Source organism: Vulpes vulpes, chromosome 5 (assembly GCF_048418805.1).
Source record: "Vulpes vulpes isolate BD-2025 chromosome 5, VulVul3, whole genome shotgun sequence".
NCBI classification, from domain to species: domain Eukaryota; kingdom Metazoa; phylum Chordata; class Mammalia; order Carnivora; family Canidae; genus Vulpes; species Vulpes vulpes.
Genome location: NC_132784.1, coordinates 15443431 through 15456841, shown reverse-complemented (window position 1 = coordinate 15456841; position 13411 = coordinate 15443431). Strand labels below are relative to the sequence as shown.

Here is a 13411-nt window from a genome sequence, read left to right as displayed (position 1 = left end):
CTGGTCATACAGAGTCCTTAGTGCAAACAACGAAGCCCATTCCCGTTTAAACTAGAAATGAAGCTACTAGGTGGGAGTTTCGTTGTTGTTGTTGCTTTTGTTTTTACATAAGCCCTAGGAGGGTCAGAGAACTGGTTATGCAACCACGAATCACATCAGATTATCCCACCAGACCAATGGAGACCCTACCACAGAGGCACTGCCAACGCCTGGCCTATGATGTTATCCTTATTTCTTTCGTCTTTGCTCTAAAAGCAGCTCTGCTCTCTCTCCATGCCACTTTGTCACACACTGGCCCTGTTGCCAAGGAGAATCCATGTGCTTGCTGCTCCTTTCCATCACTCTCTTCCAAATAAGCATCTCATGCCACCGCAGGTGATTGTTGCAACCCAGGCCACATGTTGTACCCTAGCTGCAAGGGATGCTGGGAAAGCAAGTTTCCAACCACTACCTCTAGGAAGCAGGACTCAAAGACAGGGAAATCTTCCAAACACAAGAAGGATATTCTAAAGCTGCCAGGTAGCCTAAATGCAAGAAAATGTACATTACACGTGGCATTGTGGTTTCTTTTTTCCCCATCCCCTCACCACCAATAGAAATTCCCCTAGTAGAACACATCCTCTTAAGAGACTGCCTTCCTGTTTAGGAAAAGAACATGGACTTTGAAGTCAGGTCCAAGCTCAAATCTCAATGGGTGATGATCTTGAGCAATCCTGGAAAATGCATATAATTCTACACTGCATATAATTCTGCTGCTTGTATGAACCTGTACATTCACCATCATTAGGACCCATGGCACCAGTGCCACTTGCACTCCCATGCTCCTCACATTGCCTCCCCTGTCTGCAACACACACCATGGCTGTGTTGACTGAGATTGAGTATTCATTGCTCTGCAAATGGAGGCTGGGGTCCAGATTTTTTTAAAAAAAAGGAATGTAGGGGTGCCTGACTGGCTCCGTTGGCTAAGCATCCAACTTGTGATTTCCAATTGGGTCATGATCTCATGGTTCATGAGATCAAGCCTTGTGTGAGGCTCCACACTCACTGGGGCGTCTGCCTGAATTTCTCTCCCTATCCCTCTGCCACCCCCCAGCACCAGCCTACTCATGCTTTCTCTCTCTCTAAAATAAATGAATTTTAAAAATCTTAAAAATAAATAAAAATAGAGCATATGAGGGGCGTCTAGATGGCTCAGTCAGTACAGCTTCCAACTCCTGATCTCAGCTCAGGTCTTAATCTCAGGGTCATGAGTTCAAGCCCCAGATTGCACTCCACATCCAGTGTTAAAAATAAACAAACAGTAATGTAAAGTTTCTTGAAGGCCAAGTATCCTAGAACAACTCCTACCTGTTACAACTACACAACAAACTTTCATAGTTCTTATACAAATGGTGAGTTTAGCCATTCCCAGCTCATCTTTTTCTGTTCTATTTGAGTTAAAGAATCCCCTCCAAGTGTCATAGATGAGGGCTTCTCATACTTTTGACGTGCATAGCAATCACAGGTCTTGTTTACAATACAGATGGTAATTCAGTTGGTATGAGGGCAGCACAAAACTCGGTATTTTACATTTTCCCAGTTGATGTTGATGCTGCAAATCCATACACCACGGTGTGATTATCAGGACTGCAGACAATACCTCTGGGTGGAGTGAAGTCCACTTAATTACTCTATTAAAAATTCTGGAGCCCAGAACTGGCTTACTTCTAAAAGAGTCACTACCCCCATCCTTCATCAAGAGCATTTTACAGCATCTTTCTATAAAATTCCACGTCTATATCTTGATGCCCCAACTAGAGGAATACCAAGCTCCTTGAAGGGGAAAATCAGTCAGTATCTTGATCTCTGAAGTCCAAATGATATCATGCATATTTTAGGCTTTCATGCATACTTGATGGATCAACCACCAAAATGAAACTCAAAGGCCTGCTGGAGGAACAGGGGAAAGTCAGTCCAGGAAGGCTTCCCAGAGGAAGTGGGCCTTCCAAGAGATTTGGTAGTCACGAAACCCCAAATCCAAGAAGGAACACAGCCTGCTTCTACGGAAGTTTCCTTTATCCTCTGGGAAACAACCTTCAGTCACCAAGGCCTCCCATTTGCCTCCTCTGTAGAGACAAACTTGAACTTGAAAAACTGTGACAACCATCAGCTATCCTTTAAATAAGCAAAATATGCAGCTGTCATCTCAACACGATATTTAATCCTTCAGAATTGTAGCATATAAAAAGCAAATCCATAAATTTCCCAGAAAGCTTTGTTTCTGGTGAGTTTATCATGTCCTCCAAAGAATAATAATACATAAAGTCAAAGACCAAATGACTTCAGCTCTGCCCAAACATCCTGTGTATGATGTTTTATTTCTAAGGTAATTTGGACTTTTTTCCCCCTTCACTAGAGAAGGAAGATGGCTTTTCTCTATAAGTTCAATGAACCTCGTTGCTCCCAACTGGGCCTGACTCCCATTTCTGCATGCCTTTGGTTTCATAGCCAGTTAGACATTTCAGAAGTACAATAGCAATCTGACACTGCAGCCTTGCCTCCTGATCCCCATCTGTCAGATTCTGGGAACGCCACTGCTCTCCAAGTATCCAGCCACCCTCGAGATGTGCAAAGCAGTATGATGAGACATCTCAAAAGCCTCTGGCTGCCTGAATGCCTCTTATACACATAGGAAGTATAAATAGGAAATTTTGTCAAGTTTTTCAATTGGCAGAAACCCTCATGTCAGAAAATGGTAAAGTTTGTTAGCCCAAGGCATCTCTCTCATTCAGACTTGTTTTCAGCACAGGGTTTGGTGCTCCCTCCTCGCTTTTTCCACTTGGAGCTGGTGAGGAAGGTTCCAGGAAGCAGCAAAGCAGCCTAGACATTCATCATTTCACCAAACATTTATCCAGTGCCTACTAAGTGCCAGGCTATGAGGAAAAAGAGCTACCAAAAAAGGATAATAATTAGAAGATCAATCCACTACAGTCTTCCTCTTTGACAACCAAGGTATCCAAGTTTCCAAAACTCCAGATGGTGTGACCCAAACCTATACATTCTCAATTCCCCAAATGAGAATCTAAAGTCTAATGAAAATCCCGTGGTGCCCTGGGGCTTAATAAACTTCCTATTTGCGGAGTGCTTCACATGAGCGTCAGTTAACGGGAAGTGAATCAATGAATGGCTGGGCCAAGGGTGTAGTTCTTGGAAGGTGAGACTTATCAGAGATAAGGTTCTAGAGACTGGGCCTGTCTTGAAAGAAATAACTAAGGCAGGCCATATGTTTACCTTGGAGCGGAACCCCCTTATCAGTGTTCAGGGAATGCATTAGTTTTCAAATGTTACATATAAAATAATACAAACTTAGTGGCTTAAAACAAGTCTATTTATTAGCTCACAGTTCTGGGGATCAGAACTCCAGACATAACATGGCTGGGACCTCTGCTCAGGCTCTCAAGTTATTGGCCAGCCTGAGTTTTCTTCTGGAGATTCTTAGGGGAAATCCTCAGGAAAGCCTGAGCTCATTTGGGTCCCCATTACCTTACTGGTTCTTAGCTCCTCTGGGCTACCTACATTACCTACAACGGGTCCCCTCAAATTCCAAAGCCAGTGTGGAGAATTTCCTGCTCATCAAACTCCTTTACCAAACCTCTTTGAGTCTCTGACCTTCCCTATCTCTGACCTCTAGACCCAGATTTAAAGGGTCATGTGACTTGATTAAGCCCACAAGGAAAATCTCTCTATTTTAAGGTCAACTAATTTGGGACCTTAATTACTTCTACAAAATCCCTTCATGGCAACACCTCAACTGAGTAAGTGGAGCAAGTGCATAGACACCAAGGTCTGGGAATTTCCAGAGCCATCTGCGATTTCTGCCTACCTAGACAGGGAAGGAGAGGAAAAAGGCAGATAAAGCCACAGTGACTTCCCAAGGATCATAGGATCATAGGATCATGTGGTTTCCATCCTTCCCAGGAACAGCAGCCAGTGTCAGGGGATTTCAATCCTTGAACCCACAAAAGAGCCCACAGCCACTACATCCCCAGCCCCTAAGTAGGGAAGGTTGAAAAAACATGAGCGTGCAACGTCCCTGGTCTCATGGAGCTCCAAGAATAGTTGGGAGACCACATCTACGCCTCCACCTGAGAAACGTCTGAGATGGCTCATCATTTGTAGGAAGATCAGTGTAGGAGGCTTCAGGGAAGAAATGGGGACTTGAAATTGTGAAGAACAAGCAGGCCATGGCACAACAGAGATAGAGCTACTCACTCAGCAACCTGGAGCTGCCTCCTGACCTGAGCCCAAGCAATGCTGGGCGGTTGGGCCCTTTGTGCCAGGAAAACACAAGCAGCTGAGATGCAAGGAGAGTTAGTCTCTGGCCGAGGAGATCTGCAACAGAAGCAAGACTTGACAAACCCAAGAGCCAGAGGTCTAACAGCAGGAAGAATTAACTGGCAGCAGCCGCTTTACCAGGATTGTGGCCCAATGAAGGGCTTTCTCTTTTTCAATCTGGAGTACCACTTTACTCCTTAATACCCTCCAGTGACTTCCAAGGAGAAATGTCAAGCCACTTAGCTATGGTCTTACCTGAAACTAGCTGTGTGGTGGCTGATTTGGGCCACCCGGCTGAGCTGGTGATCCAGTAAAGAAGATGTATACAGTTTAGTGGCCCCTTTTCATCACTTACTAAAGCCTGGCTTTCGCGACAGTTGTCTAGCTGGAGAGGTCAAGCAATCCAGCTCCCAGGCCGAAAGCTGATCACCTAAACCTTCGTACCAGGGGGTTCCTGCACCCTGTGCCCCTGGGGCAAGAAGCCTCATGGCTCAGACAGGAGGGGGATGACTACTGGTGTGTGCAACTTCAGGGGAAAGGGAAACATATGGGTTGAATTTTTTTTTTTAAATATTACCCCCACCACGTTCTCTTCCCATAACCCTGAGTACCCCCCTCCCCCCTGTTAACAGGTGGCAAAAGGGCCTGCTAAGAATTCATTGTGAAAGTTCTCTGGCTGCATTAACGTCTTGTTAAATAGGGTTTAACAAGAACTGTTAAACATGAGCCTAATCACTTTTATTCCATGGTTACCTCCAGCAGGTACATACGGTGAAAGCTGGTACTTGGGGCTTGATTAACACAGATGCTGTCTTAGCTCAGGGGAGAGAAAATCTTAAGGGCCCTCCATGATGGCCTGACTTTCTGGGAGGCTGGGAGGAATCAGATTCCTTTCAAAGAGAGCATCTTTAGGTTCAGACTGACCAAAAGCATTGTGAGGTATGATCCACTTTTATAGGAGCGCATGCCCAGGGGTAAACAATATCCCTTCCCACTTCCAAGCTGAGGCTCCTTTGCTCCTTTATGCGGCCTGCAGGTACTCATCGAATATCTACTGTGCGCAGTGACTATGCTGGGATGGAGGTACAGTGTCGAGCAAACTTAGGGAGAGCTCTTGCCCTCAGGGAATTAGAAGAAAGACATCAATCAAATAATCTGGCAAGTCAACTTGTAAAGAGAAAAATTAGGGGGGAAAAAAGTACAGAAGAAAAGAGATAGCTAAAATTCTGACCGTGAGTCTTGCTTGTTGCAAGGGAAGTTTAATCAAGCCTGGGAGGATGGGCCAGGTCTCCAAGGGGCAGATCTGAAGATGTTAACTCCATGAGGGGGGCACATGAGGAAGCAGACAGAGCACCGAGGAAGGCAGAAAAGCATCTTGGCCAGGGGAAACGATATACACCCAGGCCAGGTGGTGGGATGGAGCCTGACCACAAGCCATTATAGGAACTGAAGGGGGTCTGGGGGGTGAAGCAGTTAAGGGGTTTTGTGGACTGAATCATGTCCCTCCAAAACACCTATGTTGAAACCCTAACCTCCACTGTGATTGTATATGGAAATGGGACCTTCAGGGATGTAATGAAGTTGCATGAGGTCCTAAGGGTGGGGCCCTAATCCAACAGGATGGGTGTCTTTATAAGAAGAAGAGATACTAGAGGTGTCTCTGTCTCTGTGTCTCTCTGTGCACGCACACAGAGGAACAGCCAAGGGAGGACTCAGTGAGGGGGCAGCTGTTTGCAAACCGAAGAAGTCTCACGAGGAACCAACCCTACCAGCACCTCGATCTCAGAATTCTAAGCTTCTGGAACTGTGAAAACAATCCTATCTGCTGTTCAAGCCACTCAGTCTGTGGTGCCTTGTTATGACAGCCATGCTGACTGACAGAAGGGGAGAAGTGCCCTCAATAAAGTTGGAGAAGTAGGTGCCCATGAGGGGCCTTATGTTAAGGATTTTGATCCTTGATGTAAGGGCCATGGAAAGCCACTCAGAGGTTTGGATTTGATGGGGCTGGGGCTGAGGGCGGCGGTACGATCCTGGACAAGGGCGAGAGCAGACGTGGCCATTCCTCCAGTGATGACGGAGGCATCGGGGTCTCTCACCTAGAGAGCAAGGCCGGAAACAAAGCAGGAGAGGCATTCCAGAACCTCATGCTCTTCCAAGTTCAAGGTTCAACTATACCTAAAATCCATTTGGCACCTTAGAAGCATTTTTTTTCTGTATGTATATTTTTTATTGGAGTTCAATTTGCCAACCTATAGTATAACACCCAGGGCTCATCCCGTCAAGTGCCCTCCTCTTGCAAAGGAAGGTGCTCACCAGAGAGAGGGCCGAGGTGAGGCTGAACACTTACCTGCTCGCAGGACCTCAGAGCAGCAGTGATGATCAGTCTTCCCTCCGGTGTGAAGAAGGCAAGGGGTAGAGGTGGAGAGTCAGTCGGGTTGTGGACAGAAGGAAGAGGCAGTGAGAGATGACAGTGTCATCCAAGTGGCAGATCAGGGGACGCCGGCTAGTGGGACGGCGGGGGGGGGGGATCCTTGGCTCCTAATTCAATATTCCTCCTCTGTGCTGTCTCCACTCACAAATGGCTGTTATTCTGAGTGGTTTTAGCATTAATAAGCTGGATACTTTGCCCGACTGAGGCTTCTGCTGCCTTGTTACACTTTGGCAGCCCCCGTGAGGCATGCAACTAAGACAGATGGACAGCCAAGCTAATGAATGGGGACTGGGATTCCAATATCCCCTTCCACGGGAACTATGCATCTCTCCAACAGAGAAATGAAATCTTTGAGACAGCCTGATTATAAAAATAAAGCAGCATTATTATATTTGTCTGCCAGGCTGATCACAGGACACTTGCGATTTACGACAGATATCACGAAGAGAAAAATACACATGAAATACTATTTATTACAGCCACATCTACACCAATAAATTCTCTTCCAGAATAGAGACGATAACCTGAATACTTGAGGTAAAACTTTCTCCTGCAATATCCAAACATTTGAGTCAAAATAATATCTTACTTTTAAAAAGTCACTAAGTTAATTTTGGCACTATCTCTCCGTGAGACCGCACTGGGATGGGCCTTTACGACAAAGAAATAGCTTTTGATAAGAAATTTCATCGCACCATGATTGTAAGACTAGTTTTTAAACTCATCAGAAAAAAGCAACTACACTTGACCCCTAAACAATGCAGAGGTTAGGGATGCCAACTCCTACACACTCAGAAATCTGCATTCAACTTCGGACTCCCCCAAAACTGAACTAATAGCCTACTTTTAACCAGAAGGTTACTAATAGCAACCATTGGTTAACTCACATTTTATGTTATATGTATTAAACTCTGTATTTTTGGGCAGCCCCGGTGGTGCAGCTGTTTGGTGCCGCCTGCAGCCCGGGGTGTGATCCTGGGGACCCGGGATCGAGTCCCGCATCGGGCTCCCTGCATGGAGCCTGTTTCTCCCTCTGCCTGTGTCTCTGCCTCTCTCTCTCTCTCTCTGTCTCTATGAATAGATTTAAAAAAAAAACTGTATTTTTGAAACAAAGTAAGCTACAGAAAAGGAAACATTATTAAGAAAATCATAAAGAAGGGAAAACATACAGTACTGTACCATATTTACTGAAAAAAATCCACATGGAAATAGACCTACGAGGTTCAAACCTATGTTGTTCAAGGGTCAACTTGAACTCCAAATCCATTTGGCACCTTAGAAGCATTTTTTCCTATACGTATTTTTTTTTATTGGAGTTCAATTTGCCAACATATAGTATAACACCCAGGGCTCATCTCGTCAAGTGCCCCCCTCTTAGAAGCATCTTAAGGCATCCGTTTCCTTGTAATCAGTTGGTATACACTAGGGTATAGGGACTGATTTTTCAATTACTTATATTTGGGGGGTATGGTCTACACACAAGTTGCACAACTTCATCAAGTCAGAGACAGGGGAGCTGGAGAAACACATGAATCACATGGCAAGCCACTGACAAAAGAAGGTCTGGCCAAATTAGACCAGTTAATCCTGAAAGAATAGAAAATTGACAAGAATGATGCCAAGAGATGCGCTTCGCTGAGGGTGATTTAAATAGCAAAGAATTCGGAGAAGCCCTTGGGAGAAAGCTCTCTTTACCATCTTGCTGAGAAAATCGAACACAAAGGCGATCACATAATTTTGTCAGAAAAATTATGCCCTCAAAAAAGCCACGTTTGTTTCATTCTGGAAAAATTATTATGAGAATTAACATCTAATTATAAGCTATGTTTCATAAAATAGAAGACAAATTTCTTTTCATGATTTTTCCTTTTGTTTTTCACGACGAAGTCTCAATCAAACCTCTTTCCACATGAAATTTGGGACTCAATTTTAAGGAGCCAACTTTCATAGTTCTTTTTAGGTACCGACCATCTTCAGATAAAGAGAACCTACTGTCACCATCTCAGCTGCTCCCCATCACCCCCTGCCCTTTCTGACTTGCACATACAGAAGACATGACTTGACCTCCAAAGCTGGGTTCTGAAACCCAGAGGATGCAATCTTAGCTCCTCCTTTCTGCTTCTTCCTGGCCATCTAAACACACATCAGCCTTTTTAGAGTCCATCATAGCAGCAACCCCTAATCTTTTTTCCACCCAGATACACACGATGATGTCCACATTCAAGACATTCTCCTATGAGCACCCCAAGGTGACAATGCAATTCCTGCCCCTACATTCGACTCGGCCTTTCCCTGACTCAGGAGAGCAAATCAAAGTGCAAAGGGGTGTGATTATTATAGAGTTCTGAGTCTTATACGATATTTCTTTAATTTTGCAATTTCACAATTATCTATAAAACTTCCTATATGACTATAGTTGAAAGCCAATCACTGCCTACAGATCTTTAGGAGGTAACTGTAACCTAGTCCCAACTGCCTATTCTCTTTAAAGTTACTATTTAAAATTATACTTCTTTTAACCTATTCTGTAGTTCCACTTTGAGTGGGTGACATTTGACAGCAGGCCACATGTGCAACAGATACAAACATGGGAGCCTGAGGACCGAGATGCCACAAGCAGTGTGAATAACTCCATGATTATAATGGAAGGTCTGGGAAAACCTTTGGAAAGGAAAGTTTATTTTGCATATCCTTAACATTCGAGGAATAAAGAGCCAAATGCAGCAGTTCCTCTTCTCCAAACCAATAATCTCTGTTGGGCATCAGGCAAGTATTACCATGGCTGTATTAGCCATAACCTTGCAAAAGGAAACAAGCCTGGTACTGGTTTCTCACCGAACTGACTAGAGGCAAGAGACACTCACGCTTTCCAGAATGTGCACTTTTACATTATTATTGTTTTTCCTGCAAACTGCTTGAGAGCCAGGAAGAGTCCCTGCATCTTTTCTCTCACTGATTTCCAAGTTTCTTTTCATGATTCACCCAGCCCAGCACCCCGACCAGACTGAGGCACAACAGCAAAAGATGCAGGAAGGAAAATTAATATTTTCTACATAGACTCCCTCAATTGAGTAGATTTATGAATTTTTCTTGTTATGCAGAAGTTAGCATTTTTAACAATGAAGGGGGAAAAATCCTTAATTGTTTTTTTATTGCCTCAAGAGCTCCAAAGACATCTTGTGCTATGTCGTCATTTACATTTCACATTAAATGCAAAATATGTTTGAAATGAGCAAATATTTGTTTTAATTTGATACATCTGTTAACAGAAATGCTAAAAAGAGGGCTAAATCACTATACTAAATTCAGCGATTTGTAAACAACTTATAGATGCAGTCGTTCTGGGTTAAAAATGCCCCAAAGCCTAAGTTTTATGAAAGCCACCAAGTAAATTGCATTGTATTAATCTGATGGAGGCAGGCCATGATTTCTTCCTCTTCACTCCATTAATTTATTTCCTAACTTGAGTTAATTAGTGAGGTTCCTATTTTTAAAAGCTCTTTGAAATTCACGGGGAGAGGGGGACATTTGCAAGAACTGCTTTGAAAACCCACTGCAGAGGAAATGAGCTAAAATATAAGCGGTAAATTCCCCTAAGACATTATCATACATTGAGCACCTGATTGCCAGCCAACAATCTTCACGCCTGGGAAAGCAGTGAGCGATTAATACATACTTGTTATAAGAAAGGAGAGAACTAGAAGGAAAGAAAGAGAGCAGCAGGGAGAACAAACTCATTCCAAGCAATTGCTAACTGGATGAGATGATCCCCAAGATCCTATTCATCTCTAAGTAAAAGTCTGTGGCTTTCCGATCTGATGCTACAAAATGAAGATTGACTGCCACTTGGAACAATACCCACCGGGGGGAAATACAAAACAAAAAACACTATTCAGAGAAATAATAATAATTAAAAAAACACACACACACAGAGATTGGTCCAACAGAGAACAAAGATATATCAATTATTTTTCCTTGGTCAAGTGAAATCTTCATTCCTAAATTAGAGTGAGAGAGAGTGCGCTGTGCTCGAAAAAGGGGGGGGGGGGATTCATTTACACTAAAGTATAAATTACTGCTAAAAGATCCAGATATGCCTAAGGGTATATGGGGGAAGAGAGAACTAGCCTTTCAATGGATGTTCAAGCCAACCTAATATCCACTCCTTCCTGGAATACTCTGGGCAGCAGGAGGTGGGTGACAGTGGGGTTGGGTGCCTTTTCCGAATCCCCGGATGTTGACACCTGCTACAGACTCCTTACACCAACTTCCACAAAGGCTGGCCCTAGGAGGCAGCAACACCACCAATCTAATCCGGGTAAGCACCTTCCTTGTCCAAGTCCTGTTTTGTTTCATTTTCCCTTGAACATGAGCCTGTGCAAGCCCCTGAGATCCTCTCACTTCCAGGCCCTGAGAAGCCAGGTCAGAATGTAGGACCTATACTTACTTGAAGGACATCTTTTCTTTTCTAAGCCTCAAATTCCTCTTCTTCAAAGTGGAAATAGAAACCACCTAGCACAGCCCCTGATGCAGAATAGGCAACCAGAAATTGCAAGCTCGCTCCTCTCATTTCACCCAGACGCAGAAAGGTCAAGTCAGCTGTACAGACACAGCCCTGGGACAAGACCAGGTTCTTCCCATCCCTCTTCATGCACCTTCAAATTTTTCTTTCATATCAACCCTCTGGCCCTGAAACCTGTTACTCCAGTTTCCCACACCAAAACAAACAGCACCATGATTTATTCCTTTTCCCCAATGCCACACTGGCAAGGGCCCTGGGGGACTGTGGGCTCCTTCCTCCTGACACACAGAAGGACCCAACTTTACTTGCACCACAACGAAAGTTTGGAAAACAAACAGCTTTCTCTGCCCAGAATTGACTATTTCGGATGATCGATCAAGTCCCAGGAATCCGGGACACCAGAGTTTCTGGATCAAATAGGCGGGCAGTCCCTGCCACACTTCCCAGTTCTGGTGAGGACCAGACCCACCGCAGCAGGAACCCAAGCAAGCACCCCGGGGAGTGGTGTCTGGGAGCTCCAGTTTCTTAAGACTTGGGAAGTCACTGTGGGGGGAAGGCAGCTGCAGCCCGGGGAGTGTGAGCCCCAGACAGCCTTGCTCCTCCAAGGAGCAGAAAAATGGGAACAAAATCGAATTGCCTGAGAAACATGCTCCTGGGAAAAGATGAAAAGATGGGCCAGATAAGAATGTTCCCTTTTATCTCCACAGACCTTGGTCCTTGCTGGAGGACTTTCACCTCCCCCACATTACCTAATTTGACCCTCACGTTTCTCAGTCTATTTAGCTCCGTTCTACTCCAGGTATTGTGTGGCGTGCCAGAGTCCCAGAGCTGCTCTTCTGGAATACACGCACACGCGGATTCCTGGCCCAGGGCTCTTCTCGCTGTAACCCAGGTTCCCAAAACATAGAAAAGAAACATCCAGAGGTTCAGATCAATGCCTCTTCAGGCTCAACAAAGGGGACTGTGCACTCTGAAGGCAAGATTTCTGGTTACCGGGAGCACAGGCAGCCGCTGGGTGGGGCAGGAGGAGGCCAGCTCTGAGATCGCACCCCCACCCCCCCCCAGGACTCACTCAGGAAGATAATGATCTGCCTCCTGGAGGTCCTGGTCTCCTCGCTCTCTGACTTCTTCAGCTGCTGTGGCTGCCCCTTCCTGGCCAGCGTGCCCTGGTTGCTCCTCATGAGCACCTGCATCATGTTCCAGCACATGAAGGTCACGGAGACCAGGACCAAGAGGTAGATGATGAAGGCGCTGAAGATGCTGGACTGGAAGACGGTCCAGCGGCTGGAGAGGTTGGTACAGATGGACATGTTGGAGGTCTCGGGGCGCTCGTGGTGCCGGGTGCGGGTGCGGTTGCAGGAGAGACCCGCGTGGTTGGGCACGTGCACCAGGGGGTACTCGACTCCCATAGCGAAAAGCAAGGGCAACGCCACCAGGGTGGAGGTGACCCAGACAAAGGTGATCAGCAGCTTCACCTGGCAGGGGCCCGACAGGGCCTTATACCTGAAGGGGTGGCAGATGGCCACATAGCGCTCGAAGCTGAGCGTCAGCACGTGCAGCAGGGTGGCGTAGCTGCAGGCCTCAAAGAGGAAAGTGTGGATCTTACAGGACAGGGCATAGCTGGGCGTGGTCAGGGGGTTCCAGATGATGCTGTAGAACTCCATGGGCATGCCCACGAGGAAGACCAGGATGTCCGAGCAAGCCAGGCTCACCATGTGGTCCGTCACCTCCTTCTGCAGGTAGCCTTTCTTCTGCAGCACCTGGGTGACGCGGATGGTGACACTATTCCCCAGAATGCCCACCACGAAGATGGCCAGGTACACCAGGATGAGGGTGATTTTGATCCAGGTGGCCACCTCGAACTCGGGCACATGGGTGTGATCGATGACAGAGGAGCAGTCACTGCCGGGGCCCCGGTGTGAAGCCATGAAGGCGGCGGCCACCAGGTCCCCAGGTCCGCAGGCCCTTCCTGCCCCCCCCCGCAGAGGCCAAAGCTGCTGCGACCCGCCAAGTGCGCGCCGCGGGGCCTCCTCCCGCGCGCTCACCTGGAAAAAGTGACTTGGAGTTTCTGGGGCTTTCAGGGAGACTTCCTGGAGCGGCGGGGCGGAGTCGGGGGGCGGGGGTGCGCGAGGCGGGGAGGGC

General features: G+C 46.2%; 1 protein-coding gene across 2 annotated transcripts in view; it reads right to left on the bottom strand.

Moving 5' to 3' along the window:
• GPR39 (G protein-coupled receptor 39) overlaps positions 1 to 13197 on the bottom strand; it is a 197604-nt gene extending 184407 nt beyond the window's left edge. For both annotated transcript variants that reach the window (XM_072757590.1, XM_072757591.1), the window contains exon 1: positions 12342 to 13197. In XM_072757590.1, coding sequence (XP_072613691.1) covers positions 12342 to 13197 — 856 coding nt within the window. The remainder of the gene's footprint in view (positions 1 to 12341) is intronic.
• Between the last annotated feature and the right edge of the window lie 214 nt (positions 13198 to 13411).